This window comes from Sinohyriopsis cumingii, chromosome 4 (assembly GCF_028554795.1).
Source record: "Sinohyriopsis cumingii isolate HCF-2022 chromosome 4, ASM2855479v2, whole genome shotgun sequence".
NCBI lineage: Eukaryota > Metazoa > Mollusca > Bivalvia > Unionida > Unionidae > Sinohyriopsis > Sinohyriopsis cumingii.
Genome location: NC_142964.1, coordinates 134,167,248 through 134,183,867, shown reverse-complemented (window position 1 = coordinate 134,183,867; position 16,620 = coordinate 134,167,248). Strand labels below are relative to the sequence as shown.

At 36.5% G+C, this 16,620-nt stretch overlaps 1 protein-coding gene across 4 annotated transcripts in view; it reads right to left on the bottom strand.

Moving 5' to 3' along the window:
- Positions 1-16,620, bottom strand: part of LOC149802125 (band 4.1-like protein 3) — a 98,417-nt gene that overhangs the window by 68,460 nt on the left and 13,337 nt on the right. For all 4 annotated transcript variants that reach the window (XM_089956520.1, XM_089956521.1, XM_089956522.1 and 1 more), the window contains exons 3-4: positions 16,226-16,330; positions 432-474 (exon numbers count right to left, since the gene is read on the bottom strand). In XM_089956520.1, the coding sequence (XP_089812646.1) occupies positions 432-474; positions 16,226-16,330 (148 nt within the window). The remainder of the gene's footprint in view (positions 1-431; positions 475-16,225; positions 16,331-16,620) is intronic.

Genomic DNA, 16,620 nt, shown 5'->3' with positions numbered 1-16,620 from the left:
GAAAAGTCAACTCAACTAAAATGAGCTGTAGAAGTTGTTTCCTCATGCCAATTCTTCATATATTGTACTTGGTTAAACATTAGGAAAAAAATGGACAAGTTTTTGCAGCTAATGGTCAGTACCAAAGAGTAAATATAATGAACTTCCTGCACACATTAGTTGATCTAATTCAAGTATAATTTTATAATGGTAAGGGGAAGTAACTCCTACAATTCAACTAAGCTATCTTGACCCCAAGAACCTGTGTTCTTCTACTTCTTATCAAATAGTGGGTGAAAAGATGTTCAGTCATGGAATGTGGATTAATGCCATGGAACTACAATCAAATCATTTATTTGACTCATACAAAATACAAGACTTTGTTATAATTCAACTCTAAATACGTGATAATTTTCACCCAAGATTCTCGGCATGATAGCTCTAGTACCCACCTTTCAACTGCTTTGCTATTTTCTTCTCATTATCCAACCAATACTGAAATGAATCAGAGAAAAAAATTGTTATGTAAGACAATCTTTGTATTTCAATCATTTATACAGCATTCAATCTGATTTTATACTGAGATGTCCAGATCTATTTTTGTAAGGCTGAGAATAATGTAACCATGAAGTTCTAATGATTTTAAATTGTATTTTTTTTTGCATAATCAAGCAGAAATTGTGATAATCAAGTCCAAAATGCACCTGATTTTTATTTCTCTGCAAAATATCCAACGATACACAACATTTTGGGTGCGCATGTACACAGTTTCACAAGGAGTATCCTACATCAGTGCACGTGTACAAAATTTTCAGTTACACAAGATCCTGCATGGATGTCCATGTACAAAATTTATGAAATGCACGCAATCATTTTTATTTTTTTTATGTCTTGCCAACCAACAATGGTGAAACAAGTTCCTCATATTTCAAAGATTATATACAAGATGAACACATAGTAAGAGTTTATTGAGCATAACATTATAGTATTGTAAGACGTAATTCCATGACAAGTAAACATAATGCAACTACCTGTCCTAGTTTCTGTGTGAAATAACTGACTTTATGTCTGAACCAATGCAGACAATTATTCTACTGGATAGCTAAATCTGAGAAACTGTGAAGAGGGCACCTGCTCCATGCAGGTTTATTTATTCAAAATGAGTAAATATCATATAAAGAAGGGACTCAACTGCCCAATTATGCATAAAAGAAAACTATGAAACTCAAAACAAATATTTCCATAATTTGAACCTTGAACTATTTATTAGTTTTATATGGTTGATCAGCTGTTTGACATCAGTATCATACACCAAACAATTTTTCACCAGTGTCAACATGTATTTGTTCTTCAATCATCAAAATCAAATATTAATAATTAGTTTGCTCTGAATTTCATGTACACTGTAAAGATAAAGATAACTCCAAGCATAAAGAAGAGCCCCTAGAAGGGACTGACACTCTACTGGCTGAGAAGAATTTCCAGGAATTCAATATTAGACCATTTCTTCCTTGTAACTGTCAAGTCTTGAAACCATCTCTGATATTCTTCAGCAATAAACATGATTTTGACATATTTGCTGCTGTGGTAGACATGCTGTAAGTGTAACAACATTTTCATTCATGACAAAGTGGACATTTTGATGAAAACTCAATGTCATAATGATCATTAATTCACGGGGAGTAGTGACAAGATTTTTAAGACAGTCATCATGGCAGCCACATTGGATGCATGACTAGTCCCATTTTCATTTAGAACCAGCTAGGTATGAAACCCCATGTTGACATAGCCATCCATTTGGAGAGGAGTAAAGATAACAATATTTCCAAGATGGCTACTCATGGCAGCCATGATGGACATCAGATCAGCATTTTTTCAAGACCAACTGGACATTGTAAGAGGACTTTTGATGAAAATCCCATGCCAATAAGACGACATTCAAGATGATATGTGACAACAAGATTTTTTAGATGGCTGCCATGATGGTCATTTTTATTCAGGACCAACCAGACATTATAAGAAATTTGAAACCCCATCTTGATATCACTATCCATTAAGAAAAGCGATATGAAGATTTTAAAGATGGCTCACATGGTGACCTTAGATTGCACAAAGGCACTATTTTTATTTAGGATGAACTAGACATTGTAAGAACTCTTTTAGTTAAAACCTCATGTTGATATGAACATCCATCCACAAGGAGTAGTGATAAGATTTTCAAGATTGCCCCTGTATGGCCATAATGGATGTCCAAGCAGCACTATTTTCATTTAGGACCAACTAGACCATGGGAAGTCCATGTGTCTCAAGTTCAAGGCAATCCGCTAAGTAGTAGAAGAAAAGAAGTGATAACAAACTTGTACTAACAAACAGGAGGATATGACAATGTATGATGCACAACAGACCATCCTACAAGCTCTACTGGTGCATGACCATTGAGCTCTACTGGTCCATGAAAAAAAAGTATGCAGAGTTAGAGGAAAAAACCTGGCAAGATATACAAATACATCTCTATCTAATGAACTCCACACATTTTTTTCTATGCCATTAGAATCTAGATTTTCTGCTGATGGAGAGAATGTATGGTTTCACTGCATACATAAGACATACCATACATGTTCATATTAATATGTGAACATTAGTTTTATATTTGTTTTCTTGGCTTTAGCACCACTTTAAACACATTATTAGCAAGACTGTCAAAAAAATGAGAGTTAAGTGTCTTTCCCCAAGACACTCTGATGCAAGAGACCAGGGCTAGCCTAAGCAGGAACATCAAAGACCTGCAATCCTTGGATTAGGAACCTGATGCTCTACCAAGTGAGCTACTGTAGCTCCCAACCAAAGTCTGCCATCCTATGATCCATACATAGATCAAGCTACTGTTAAGTCCCAACCAAAGTCTGCCATCCTATGGTCCATAGATCAAGCTACTGTAGCTCCCAACCAAAGTCTGCCATCCTATGGTCCATAGATCAAGCTACTGTAGCTCCCAACCAAAGTCTGCCATCCTATGATCCATAGATCAAGCTACTGTAGCTCAAAACGCCAACCAAAGTCTGCCATCCTATGATCCATAGATCAAGCTATTGTAGCTCCCAACCAAAGTCTGCCATCCTATGATCCATACATAGATCAAGCTACTGTAGCTCAAAACCAAAGTCTGCCATCCTATGATCCATAGATCAAGCTACTGTTAAGTCCCAACCAAAGTCTGCCATCCTATGATCCATAGATCAAGCTACTGTAGCTCCCAACCAAAGTCTGCCATCCTATGGTCCATAGATCAAGCTACTGTAGCTCCCAACCAAAGTCTGCCATCCTATGATCCATAGATCAAGCTACTGTAGCTCCCAACCAAAGTCTGCCATCCTATGATCGATAGATCAAGCTACTGTAGCTCAAAACACCAACCAAAGTCTGCCATCCTATGATCCATAGATCAAGCTACTGTAGCTCCCAACCAAAGTCTGCCATCCTATCATCTATAGATCAGGCTCTGTTGTCGTTGTTTGGGTTTAGTGTCATGTTTCAGTGCATGGTAGGCTATACATGGCAGCCAGTATACATGAAGCTGGCGGAGGAAGGACCACCGACCTATAAGAAGCTACTGGAAAGCTTTCTCACATGCCCTCATTGGCTGTGCCCAAGACTCAAATACACACACACAGAGGTGAGATAGCCAGTGATTGGTAAAAGGCAGTGCTTTAGACCACTTGGCCACCGAACCCTTAGATTAGACTCTATGCTGTTTGTTAACTCATTCGGCCCCAGCACTGTTTTCAGTATCTCTGCTGATATGCCTCAGAAGCACAAAGCTGTGTCTAGCTGCTTGTGCCCCATAGTTTTCACCTGTTTGAAAACATCGTGCACATGCATTCACTCTTACCTTAATTTCTCTTCTTATATCCAAACAAAATCCATGAAATTTTCACCATTTATTTCAAATAAATTTGTCGACACATTAATGTAATTTTTTCCCTATTTGTCGAAGTCTTTCAAAACTTATTTATACAGTATTTACAAACTTATATGCAACGTTTATCCGCAAGAACTCCGTCATCATCGCTGTCAGCATCATCATCTTTGGATGATTCAATCTCAGAAACTTCTATGTCCAAATCTAAATCTCACAAAATATTCAACTGCTGAACATATCTTTCCTCAGCTTACTCAATAATTTCAAGATCAAATCCGAGAAACTCCACATTTTTGCTCTCATCAAAAATCACTCTTCCTTCCGCCATCATTTACGATTTTTCATGAACAGAACACATGTAGTTAAACCGCTCTCAAACTTTAGCCTTTTGCTTCTGAACAATTCAAATTTCCACAAATGAAAGTAAAATCATTTCTGATTGGTTTAATAGTTGTTTAGTTCTTGGAATAAACCATTTCTAACCAATCAGAGACGTTGTATCTAACACACATTCATCACGCCTGGAGACGGGATCGGCCATTGAATGCAGTAAACAATTCACGACTACAGGCAGGGTTGGCCAATGAATGCAGAAACCGGATCACGTCTTCAGATGGGATTGGGGCCCGAATGAGTTAATAGTTATCATTTTATTTAAACACAGCACAATGACTGAACATGCCAGTATGGTATGTTGCATTACTAATCAAAATCAACATTGATCAGTTGTATGTGTCATACACCAGTAAACATGTGTCACACACCTGTATACATGCTCTCTGTGGCCCATAAGCCCACTTGTGCTATTTGAAGAATATTCACAATCCCATGTTCTAAATATCAACCAATATACCTAATCTGGTGTGCTTGTGTTTGCACAAGAAGTATATCACCCATGAAGTATTCCAGGTGATAAATCTCTCCTGGCAGGTTGTTCAAGTAGAGATAATGCATGTGACTCAGAGGCACAGAAATAACACCTTACCTGTATAGTGTACACTGACTTCATGCACAAAATAAGTCCAGTAGAAACAGGAAACAAATATACCACAGCATACAAGCCCAGTAGAAACAGTAAATAAATATACCACAGCATACAAGCCCAGTAGAAACAGGAAATAAATATACCACAGCATACAAGCCCAGTAGAAACAGGAAATAATATATCATGGCATACAAGAATATCAGCATCACAGCCATTACATACACATCAGTCTTTTCTGTTATTATTCACAAAAGTTTATATTTGTATCATTTGATTCAAGTCAGAATCCTCTGTCCTACCTAACCAATGAAAATGCAGGACATATCAGATTTCACACTGTACATATGTGCAATTTACAACATGTTTAGAGTATGTATGTATGTATGTATATATATATATATATATATATATATATATATATATATATATATATATATATATAGAGAGAGAGAGAGAGAGAGAGAGAGAGAGAGAGAGAGAGAGAGAGAGAGGAGAGATTACTCTAAATTTTTATTTGTGATATAGATTATTGTGTCAAATAATATTATATAATTATATATTATGCCCAACGATATCTCCAGGAAGTGGCATATGCCATTATTCAAATTGTTTTATGAGTTTCATGTGAAATGAAAACAAGTTCAATGTTCTATTTATCAAAAGTTTGAGACATTGCATCACTCAATTACACTAAGTTTACACACAAGCTTCAATTTCTACCACTGACCTTTATGCAGATGATACTACTCTGTCTGAGATGGGTAAAACCAAAATGGTACTTGACAGTAACTTACAAGATGCTCTCAACAGACTTCCGGTATGGTGCAAGTAAAACAGTATGATCATAAATACAGAAAAAACGAAAGCCCTACTAGATACAACACAACAAACACGAGCAAGGCTAGATAGTGACAAACTCCAGGTCCTATCTGACTAGGTAAGCCTTAAATTGACCTCTCAAGATAGAATTCTTGGTGTATTCGTAGATAACAATCTTACTTGGTCTATTCACATTACATATTTCAAAAAAGGTTAATTCTTATCTTTGGCTACTGAGGAAATCAAAACATACATTCCACTTCAGTACAGGGTCATCTTTTATAAAAGTTATATTCAGCCATATCAGGATTACTGTAATGTAATTTGGGAAAAATCCTCTAATTCAAAGATAACAAAACTTTTATGACTCCAAAAGAGGGCTTGCTATTTAATTCTACATCAATGTATAGACAATGTTCAGGATGCAGTGAATAATATAAAGGTTTTAACAATACATGAAATAATATTTCTTAGAAAGCCCAAATTGATGTATAAAATATCCAGAAAAGCCATTCCTGTCCATCTAAGCAATATCTTTCACCAAAAAGATGCTGATGGTACTCCAAATTTAAGGTCCATAATTAGTAAATATTACATTATACCAAGGCCAGAAGGAATTGTTATAAAAAAAGTTTTCATTATACGGGTCCACTGGTACGGAACAACATTCACAGTGACATAAGGTAGGCTATTAGCATTTCTTCTTTTAACAATCAATGTCTTAAATGGATGAAATCTTTAGAAAATTGAACAGTTCATGTACAAAAAATACTGCCTGCTTTTCTGTAATTTTTTAAATTTTAAAATGACTTAATTATTTATTGTCAAGCCAGATTCTTCACATCATATACTGTATATATTGTACATGATAGACAGAAGGCCTCAAGGTAGATTAGTTCTGTAACTACTGAGTTACCTTCTCTAAATAAAGTCTTTATTATTATTATTATTATTATTATTATTATTATTATTATTATTATTAACAGCATGGTGAGAGACATCAATCACGAAGATAATGGTAAAAAAATAGGTATCAGTGGTATGTGACAATATTTTTTTGTTTTAAATATCTGAGCATTCTTACCATCAGATTTGTACAGACTGATAGCAATTAGGTTAATATACCCTAATTAAATGACACAGTCTACAACTATGCTGAAGTGTAACCATGATTTTGAATGTAAACTGATACAGTTATCTAAAGATCTACCTAAGAATATAATAAATAGGGTAATTTACTCCCTCATTTGGAATAAAAGGGATTTAGTTTTATAATTCAAAAGGATATTCACAGAACACTGTAAAATGATGCTATCTTCTGCTACCAGATTTAATCATTAAGTCAAACCTACACATATGAATGCATCAAATGTCTTAATGACTAGGACTATGGTAATCAGGGTGAGCTTGATTATTTGGATCTAGCTGAGTGAATACTGTAACCGGAACTAATCAGGGTGAGCTTAATTATATTGATCTAGACGAGCGAATATTCTAACTGGGACTAATCAGGGTGAGCTTGATTATTTGGATCTAGCTGAGTGAATATTCTAACTGGGACTAATCACATTATCAGAGTGAGCTTGATTATTTGGATCTAGCTGAGTGAATACTGTAACCAGAACTAATCAGGGTGAGCTTAATTATACTGATCTAGCTGAGTGAATATTCTAACTGGGACTAATCAGGGTGAGCTTAATTATATTGATCTAGCTGAGTGAATATTCTAACTGGGACTAATCAGGGTGAGCTTGATTATTTGGATCTAGCTGAGTGAATATTCTCACAGTAAGCAAATACTATCATTTCAAATGTACATGATATATGTGCAACCTGAACAACTGGCACAGGTTATACTGATTAAATGTACAATATGGATCATGGTAATATGGCAGGAAAAATATTCATACAACCTTTTCACTAAATGCCTAAATTAAAAAATGTTTTGCTTTATGTGAATGCATGGAACAATAAATTTCTTTACGCACTTTTCTCAGTAAAATATACAAATATATTGCTTATCTGGACTTTTGGTTAACACAAAAAAGAGTCCAAAATTTGAAGCAATTTACTATATTTTATTATAGAAGCCGGAATGAATCTTTAGAGTCTTGACCACTGTACATGAGCTATCCTAGTCCTCCACTGTACATGAGCTATCCTAGTCCTCCACTGTAAATGAGCTATCCTAGTCCTCCACTGTAAATGAGCTATCCTAGTCCTCCACTGTAAACGAGCTATTCCAGTCCTCCACTGTAAATGAGCAATTCCAGTCCTCCACTGTAAATGAGCTATCCTAGTCCTCCACTGTAAATGAGCTATTCCAGTCCTCCACTGTAAATGAGCTATTCCAGTCCTCCATTGTAAATGAGCTATCCTAGTCCTCCACTGTAAATGAGCTATTCCAGTCCTCCACTGTAAATGAGCTATTCCAGTCCTCCACTGTAAATGAGCTATCCTAGTCCTCCACTGTAAATGAGCTATTCCAGTCCTCCACTGTAAATGAGCTATCCTAGTCCTCCACTGTAAATGAGCTATCCTAGTCCTCCACTGTAAATGAGCTATTCCAGTCCTCCACTGTAAATGAGCTATCCTAGTCCTCCACTGTAAATGAGCTATTCCAGTCCTCCACTGTAAATGAGCTATCCTAGTCCTCCACTGTAAATGAGCTATCCTAGTTCTCCACTGTAAACGAGCTATTCTAGTCCTCCACTGTAAATGAGCTATCCTAGTCCTCCACTGTAAATGAGCTATCCTAGTCCTCCACTGTAAATGAGCTATCCTAGTCCTCCACTGTAAATGAGCTATTCCAGTCCTCCACTGTAAATGAGCTATCCTAGTCCTCCACTGTAAATGAGCTATCCTAGTCCTCCACTGTAAATGAGCTATCCTAGTTATCCACTGTAAATGAGCTATCCTAGTCCTCCACTGTAAATGAGCTATTCTAGTCCTCCACTGTAAATGAGCTATTCTAGTCCTCCACTGTAAATGAGCTATTCTAGTTCTCCACTGTAAATGAGCTATCCTAGTCCACTGTAAACGAGCTATTCCAGTCCTCCACTGTAAATGAGCTATCCTAGTCCTCCACTGTAAATGAGCTATCCTAGTCCTCCACTGTAAATGAGCTATCCTAGTCCTCCACTGTAAATGAGCTATTCTAGTCCTCCACTGTAAATGAGCTATTCTAGTTCTCCACTGTAAATGAGCTATCCTAGTCCACTGTAAACGAGCTATTCCAGTCCTCCACTGTAAATGAGCTATCCTAGTCCACTGTAAATGAGCTATTCCAGTCCTCCACTGTAAATGAGCTATTCTAGTCCTCCACTGTAAATGAGCTATTCTAGTTCTCCACTGTAAATGAGCTATCCTAGTCCACTGTAAACGAGCTATTCCAGTCCTCCACTGTAAATGAGCTATCCTAGTCCTCCACTGTAAATGAGCTATTCTAGTCCTCCACTGTAAATGAGCTATTCTAGTTCTCCACTGTAAATGAGCTATCCTAGTCCACTGTAAACGAGCTATTCCAGTCCTCCACTGTAAATGAGCTATCCTAGTCCACTGTAAATGAGCTATTCCAGTCCTCCACTGTAAATGAGCTATTCTAGTCCTCCACTGTAAATGAGCTATCCTAGTCCACTGTAAACAAGCTATTCCAGTCCTCCACTGTAAATGAGCTATCCTAGTCCTCCACTGTAAATAAGCTATCCTAGTCCTCCACTGTATATGAGCTATTCTAGTTCTCCACTGTAAATGAGCTATCCTAGTCCTCCACTGTAAATGAGCTATCCTAGTCCTCCACTGTAAATGAGCTATCCTAGTCCTCCAGTGTAAATAAGCTATCCTAGTCCTCCACTGTATATGAGCTATCCTAGTCCTCCACTGTAAATGAGCTATCCTAGTTATCCACTGTAAATGAGCTATCCTAGTCCTCCACTGTAAATGAGCTATTCTAGTCCTCCACTGTAAATGAGCTATTCTAGTCCTCCACTGTAAATGAGCTATTCTAGTTCTCCACTGTAAATGAGATATCCTAGTCCACTGTAAACGAGCTATTCCAGTCCTCCACTGTAAATGAGCTATCCTAGTCCTCCACTGTAAATGAGCTATCCTAGTCCTCCACTGTAAATGAGCTATCCTAGTCCTCCACTGTAAATGAGCTATTCTAGTCCTCCACTGTAAATGAGCTATTCTAGTTCTCCACTGTAAATGAGCTATCCTAGTCCACTGTAAACGAGCTATTCCAGTCCTCCACTGTAAATGAGCTATCCTAGTCCACTGTAAATGAGCTATTCCAGTCCTCCACTGTAAATGAGCTATTCTAGTCCTCCACTGTAAATGAGCTATTCTAGTTCTCCACTGTAAATGAGCTATCCTAGTCCACTGTAAACGAGCTATTCCAGTCCTCCACTGTAAATGAGCTATCCTAGTCCTCCACTGTAAATGAGCTATTCTAGTCCTCCACTGTAAATGAGCTATTCTAGTTCTCCACTGTAAATGAGCTATCCTAGTCCACTGTAAACGAGCTATTCCAGTCCTCCACTGTAAATGAGCTATCCTAGTCCACTGTAAATGAGCTATTCCAGTCCTCCACTGTAAATGAGCTATTCTAGTCCTCCACTGTAAATGAGCTATCCTAGTCCACTGTAAACGAGCTATTCCAGTCCTCCACTGTAAATGAGCTATCCTAGTCCTCCACTGTAAATAAGCTATCCTAGTCCTCCACTGTATATGAGCTATTCTAGTTCTCCACTGTAAATGAGCTATCCTAGTCCTCCACTGTAAATGAGCTATCCTAGTCCTCCACTGTAAATGAGCTATCCTAGTCCTCCAGTGTAAATAAGCTATCCTAGTCCTCCACTGTATATGAGCTATCCTAGTCCTCCACTGTAAATGAGCTATCCTAGTCCTCCAATGTAAATAAGCTCTCCTAGTCCTCCACTGTATGAGCTATTCTAGTTCTACACTGTAAATGAGCTAGTTCTCCATTAAAAAAAAAACATTCATTTTCATTTTAAAATATATCTTTCATTTTATTTGATCGTATGTTTTATGCTACCTTAAATTCCTCAAAGCTACAAAAATTATAAATTTTGAAAAAGGTGATTAAAAGATGTTAACATTATTGGCAACTGACAGACCCCTGAAGCATTAATGGCTTGCTGGAGGGATATTATTTATCATCAAGTCAAATAGCTTACCAAGACAGTGTATGAATCACCTCTTCATGTACATTAAGTGAACCCAAAAGCAAGTTATGATTGGCTGAATGTCAGCAATAATGAAATCGAAACTTTATGAATTATAATGATAGTCATTATGCAACATATTGGCAGCTTTCATATAATATTATAATTCTAGTCATTACATAACATAATGCCAGTTTTCATGCATTATGAATTAAAATGATCGTCATTTTATACCATATAAACAGTTTTCATCTTGATGTTTTGGGTTTAATGCCATTGCTAAGCACAGAATAGACTATACATGGCAGTTTGTATAACTGGTAGAAGAAGAACCCAGGAAAAACCCATAAGATTCAGCGACTTGTAACCTTTTTCACATACCAATAATGGCCGAGTCAGACTCGAATAATTGCAGAGATTGGGCAAGCGCTTTAGACCACTTGCCCTACCCACCATTATTATGCATTATGAATTATATAATGTCATAGTCATAATATAACATACCGTCAGTTTAAGGTCTTCGGTATTTTACCAGACAAATACAAAGTCATGCTTAAACTGTCAACCTACCATAATATGTTTCAAGCTTAAGAAATCATTGGGAGGGGAGAGGTAAAGGATGTGAAGTAGATTTCATTCAAATAACCACAAGCAGACAATGGTATAACACATTTTCACAATCATATATACATGTACACAGTAGGTATATTAACCCCTTTTGATAATGCATAGAGCTTGAAAAGTCAAATTGAAATGCAACACAGGCATATATGATGGCAAGTTAAGTGGTCATGAGAGACCAACATAAATAATAGTAAGTTAAGTGGGAAAGAGACAACAGACATGAATGACAGTAAGGTCAGTGGGAAAGAGACAACAGACATGCATGCCAGTAAGGTCAGTGGGAAAGAGACAAGAGACATGCATGCCAGTAAGGTCAGTGGGAAAGAGACAACAGACATGCATGCCAGTAAGGTTGGTGATAAAGAGACAACATACATGCATGTCAGTAAGGTCAGTGGGAAAGAGACAACAGACATGCATGCCAGTAGGACGAGTGATAAAGAGACAACAGACATGCATGCCAGTAAGGTCAGTGGGAAAGAGACAACAGACATGCATGCCAGTAAGGTCAGTGATAAAGAGACAACAGACATGCATGCCAGTAGGACGAGTGATAAAGAGACAACAGACATGCATGCCCGTAAGGTCAGTAAAAAAGACACAACATACATGCATGCCAGGATGAGTGATAAAGAGACAACAGACATGCATGCCAGTAAGGTCAGTGAGAAAGAGACAACATACATGCATGCCAGTAAGGTCAGTGATAAAGAGACAACAGACATGCATGCCAGTAAGGTCAGTGGGAAAGAGACAAGAGACATGCATGCCAGTAAGGTCAGTGGGAAAGAGACAAGAGACATGCATGCCAGTAAGGTCAGTGATAAAGAGACAACAGACATGCATGCCAGTAGGACGAGTGATAAAGAGACAACATACATGCATGTCAGTAAGGTCAGTGAGAAAGAGACAACATACATGCATGCCAGTAAGGTCAGTGATAAAGAGACAACAGACATGCATGCCAGTAAGGTCAGTGGGAAAGAGACAAGAGACATGCATGCCAGTAAGGTCAGTGGGAAAGAGACAAGAGACATGCATGCCAGTAAGGTCAGTGATAAAGAGACAACAGATATGCATGCCAGTAGGACGAGTGATAAAGAGACAACAGACATGCATGCCCGTAAGGTCAGTAAAAAAGACACAACATACATGCATGCCAGGATGAGTGATAAAGAGACAACAGACATGCATGCCAGTAGGATGAGTGATAAAGAGACAGCAGACATGCATGAGAGTAGGATGAGTGATAAAGAGACAGCAGATATGCATGACAGTAGGACGAGTGATAAAGAGACAGCAGACATGCACAATGGTAAGGGTAGTGATAAAGAGTCACCAGACATGAAAGTTCAATAAAATCGTATGTTTTAACAGCCACACCCCGCAAATCCCTTGTGCCATATTACAACTGAAATTTGCACTTATAAATGCATTTTATACAAGCATTTGGTCAAAAAAGTGGTGTGAACTCAATAAGACATGTGCAGCATTATGCAAAATACCATAAATGTAATTAAGACACAGGTGCTCATTTGTATTGGTCAACTCCAGATAATTCATTTTTCATGAAAACAAAAGCTCAGTCCTTAGTCCTTAAAGACTGTTATCAAAGGTAACTATTATTAAACAAAGGTAACTCTTTTGACACTATCAAAGGTAACTCTTTTGACACTATCAAAGGTAACTCTTTTGACACTATCAAAGGTAACTCTTATTACACTACAAAGGTAACTCTTATTACACTGTCAAAGGTAACTCTTATAACACTATCAAAGGTAACTCTTATTACACTATCAAAGGTAACTCTTATTACACTGTCAAAGGTAACTCTTATTACACTATCAAAGGTAACTCTTATTACACAATCAAAGGTAACTCTTATTACACTATCAAAGGTAACTCTTATAACACTATCAAAGGTAACTCTTATAACACTATCAAAGGTAACTCTTATTATACTATCAAAGGTAACTCTTATAACACTATCAAAGGTAACTCTTATTACACTATCAAAGGTAACTCTTATTACACTATCAAAGGTAACTCTTTTGACACTATCAAAGGTAACTCTTATTACACTATCAAAGGTAACTCTTATTATACTATCAAAGGTAACTCTTATTACACTATCAAAGGTAACTCTTATTACACTATCAAAGGTAACTCTTATAACACAATCAAAGGTAACTCTTATTACACTATCAAAGGTAACTCTTATTACACTATCAAAGGTAACTCTTATTACACTATCAAAGGTAACTCTTATTACACAATCAAAGGTAACTCTTATTACACTATCCAAGGTAACTCTTATTACACTATCAAAGGTAACTCTTATAACACTATCAAAGGTAATTCTTACTATACTATCCAAGGTAACTCTTATTACACTATCAAAGGTAACTCTTATTACATTATCAAAGGTAATTCTTATTATACTATCAAAGGTAACTCTTATTACATTATCAAAGGTAATTCTTATTATACTATCAAAGGTAACTCTTATTACATTATCAAAGGTAACTCTTATTACACTATCAAAGGTAACTCTTATAACACTATCAAGTGCTCTTAATGGCGACTTGACAACACATTATACTCAAATACAGGAAGAAAATATGCATGTCTTCATATGGATGATAAAGTGCTGAGTGATAATGAGTAATAAATTATATAAATGTAGCACACAAGACATTTGTAGATGTTTAATCTGCTACAAGCCTGAAGTTTGTAGGAAGAGCAATTCCTATGAAAAACAAGCCTCAGACAATTAAAATGCCTGTCTCAGTGTAGCTGTGTAATTAAAAAAGATTTAATTTATAAAAGAAAAGACAAACAGAAAATGTGAATTTGAAAAGACAGTTTTCTCTGCATAGGTAATGGCAAGTAACTACAGGTACTTAACTGCAGGCATGTTTGCCCTTGGGTTAAAACAATCTAGCTTAAAAGTTGCATGTATGTTTATCTTAAATACATTTTGTGTAATGCCATGATTTTTTTATTACAAGAGTGAAATTCTGTCATACATAGCAGGTAAAATTTTTGTCAATGAGGGTATATAAAAAAGGGTGACATTGTTTTCTATCTAGCGGTTACATTAATCGAGTGAAATTTCGTTCTAGCCAGAGGGTATATCTATAGTGAAATTTCATCCTAACCAGAGGGTATATCTAAAGTGAAATTCTGCCATTGTTAAAGGGTATTTCAATAAATAAAGTAACATTTTATCAATGAGGTATAAAAAAAAGGGATGAAACTGTTTCCTATCTAGAGGGTATATCTGCTTTTACAGGACAACATTTAGAAACTCAGTTTATAATGAATATCACTTGTGTACTTGTCTTGACAAACCAATGTTCTGTCAACAAAAATCTTCACCTTATAATCCCACCCCCACAGTTGATACACCCAAGAAAATGAGGCCTTTCATGGCATGTCTTCAGAAATAGTGGTCTTTCAAGCAGCACTCTAAGCAGACCAATAAATCAGCGCCACAAGTGTAATGATTCTGACAGAAGGCTTGGCACTGATATTGCCTAGTCATTAAAAACTGCAATTATTTGCAGAAAGTTTCATCTACACACATTTTATACACTTACTGGTCTTTCTCACAGCTGTTAATGAGCTACTGTTGGTTGAAGGGTTCTTTTGGCATATGTACATATTTTCAAATCATATTCTATGTCTGATGACTTGTAAACGCACATGGAATAACACAACCCTCTATCATGTGCCCATTTTGAATTTCACACTAGATATGGCTAGTACCAAATACCAGTAAGTGTCTAAACTGATGCATGTGTATTCAGGAAAGATTTTCATACAACTAAACTGCACATTTTAAAAAGCAAATCATCTATCAGTGTATCAACACAGATTGGCGGCTGGGTTGATTTATTGGACGATATGTACACTCCAAACATCTTTTTTAGCAGCCAAAGGCAACCTACATTTTTGTGGTCATTTCAAATTTTAAATCGACAAGCTTAAATAACTTGTCACCTTAGAGACAGAGAGCAGAAATCCAATGAATTAATAAGAGAAGATGACAAAAAGAATTTTGTTAAGGCCAAAGAGTCACATGACCCATATCAAAATATCATAAGGCTCTTTATAATCCAAAACTGACAACAATTTTTATCAGCCAAATCATTTGTCAACTTACTGCCTCACCTTAACATCATTTCAAAATGTCCGTAACTTTTACTTTCTATGGAGGATATATTATTATCAATACAGCTTCAGTCGTATCTGTGTTTGACATAGCTGTATGGATGTGTCCCATGTCCGCATTTTCCAGGCCTGTACAATTAACCGAGGTTGAATACAAAGATCATGCATTAGGTTAGTCCAGTTAACTTGGCTGCAAGGGCAGGCTAAGTCACATGTAAAGATGGCAACTTAATGTAGGAACAGTCTCGTAACCAAATACAGGTAACGCTGTGTACAAAAAGGCAAATGCAGAATTCTTTTAGAAGAATGGGTGTATATTTGTATTCAGAAAGTATTGACATCATTTTAGAATAGCTGCTTTATAATTCAGTTGATCACATCCACTCACCAACTGTGAAGTTTTAGTCACAAATGTGGCCATTGTAGTTTTAACCTATTAAAACAGATATTTATCCAAGAGAAAATTCTATTCCACCTTAAGTGTTCTTTATAGACTGGTTTTCTTGCCTGCATGATTCAGTTTATTTCCTGACTTACCTTGACTCCCTCAGCATCTATGTATGACAAGCCAAAATAATCCTTCTCCAGGATGTTGAGGTGCTCACACACTTTGTCAAACAGAATCCAGCCTATTGCACGTTTCTGAAAGTAGTCACACATAGAATTTTTAAGTTTTATACTTTTGTTTTGCATGAATTGTTTTATCAGTTACACAGGTCTACAATTTTTTAGAAGCCATCTGCATTGGAGATAAAATGTGCTGTTTATTATGGATTTTGATATGCTGAAATTCAAACATGACAATGAAAACAACTGATTGGCTATTGTTTACAAGATGTTTAAGTTTTTACATTTTACGTCTATGTATATTGTGTAGATAGTAGTTTTTATCATAAATTGTAGACCTAGGTCTTTTCATGTGTTTATGGTTA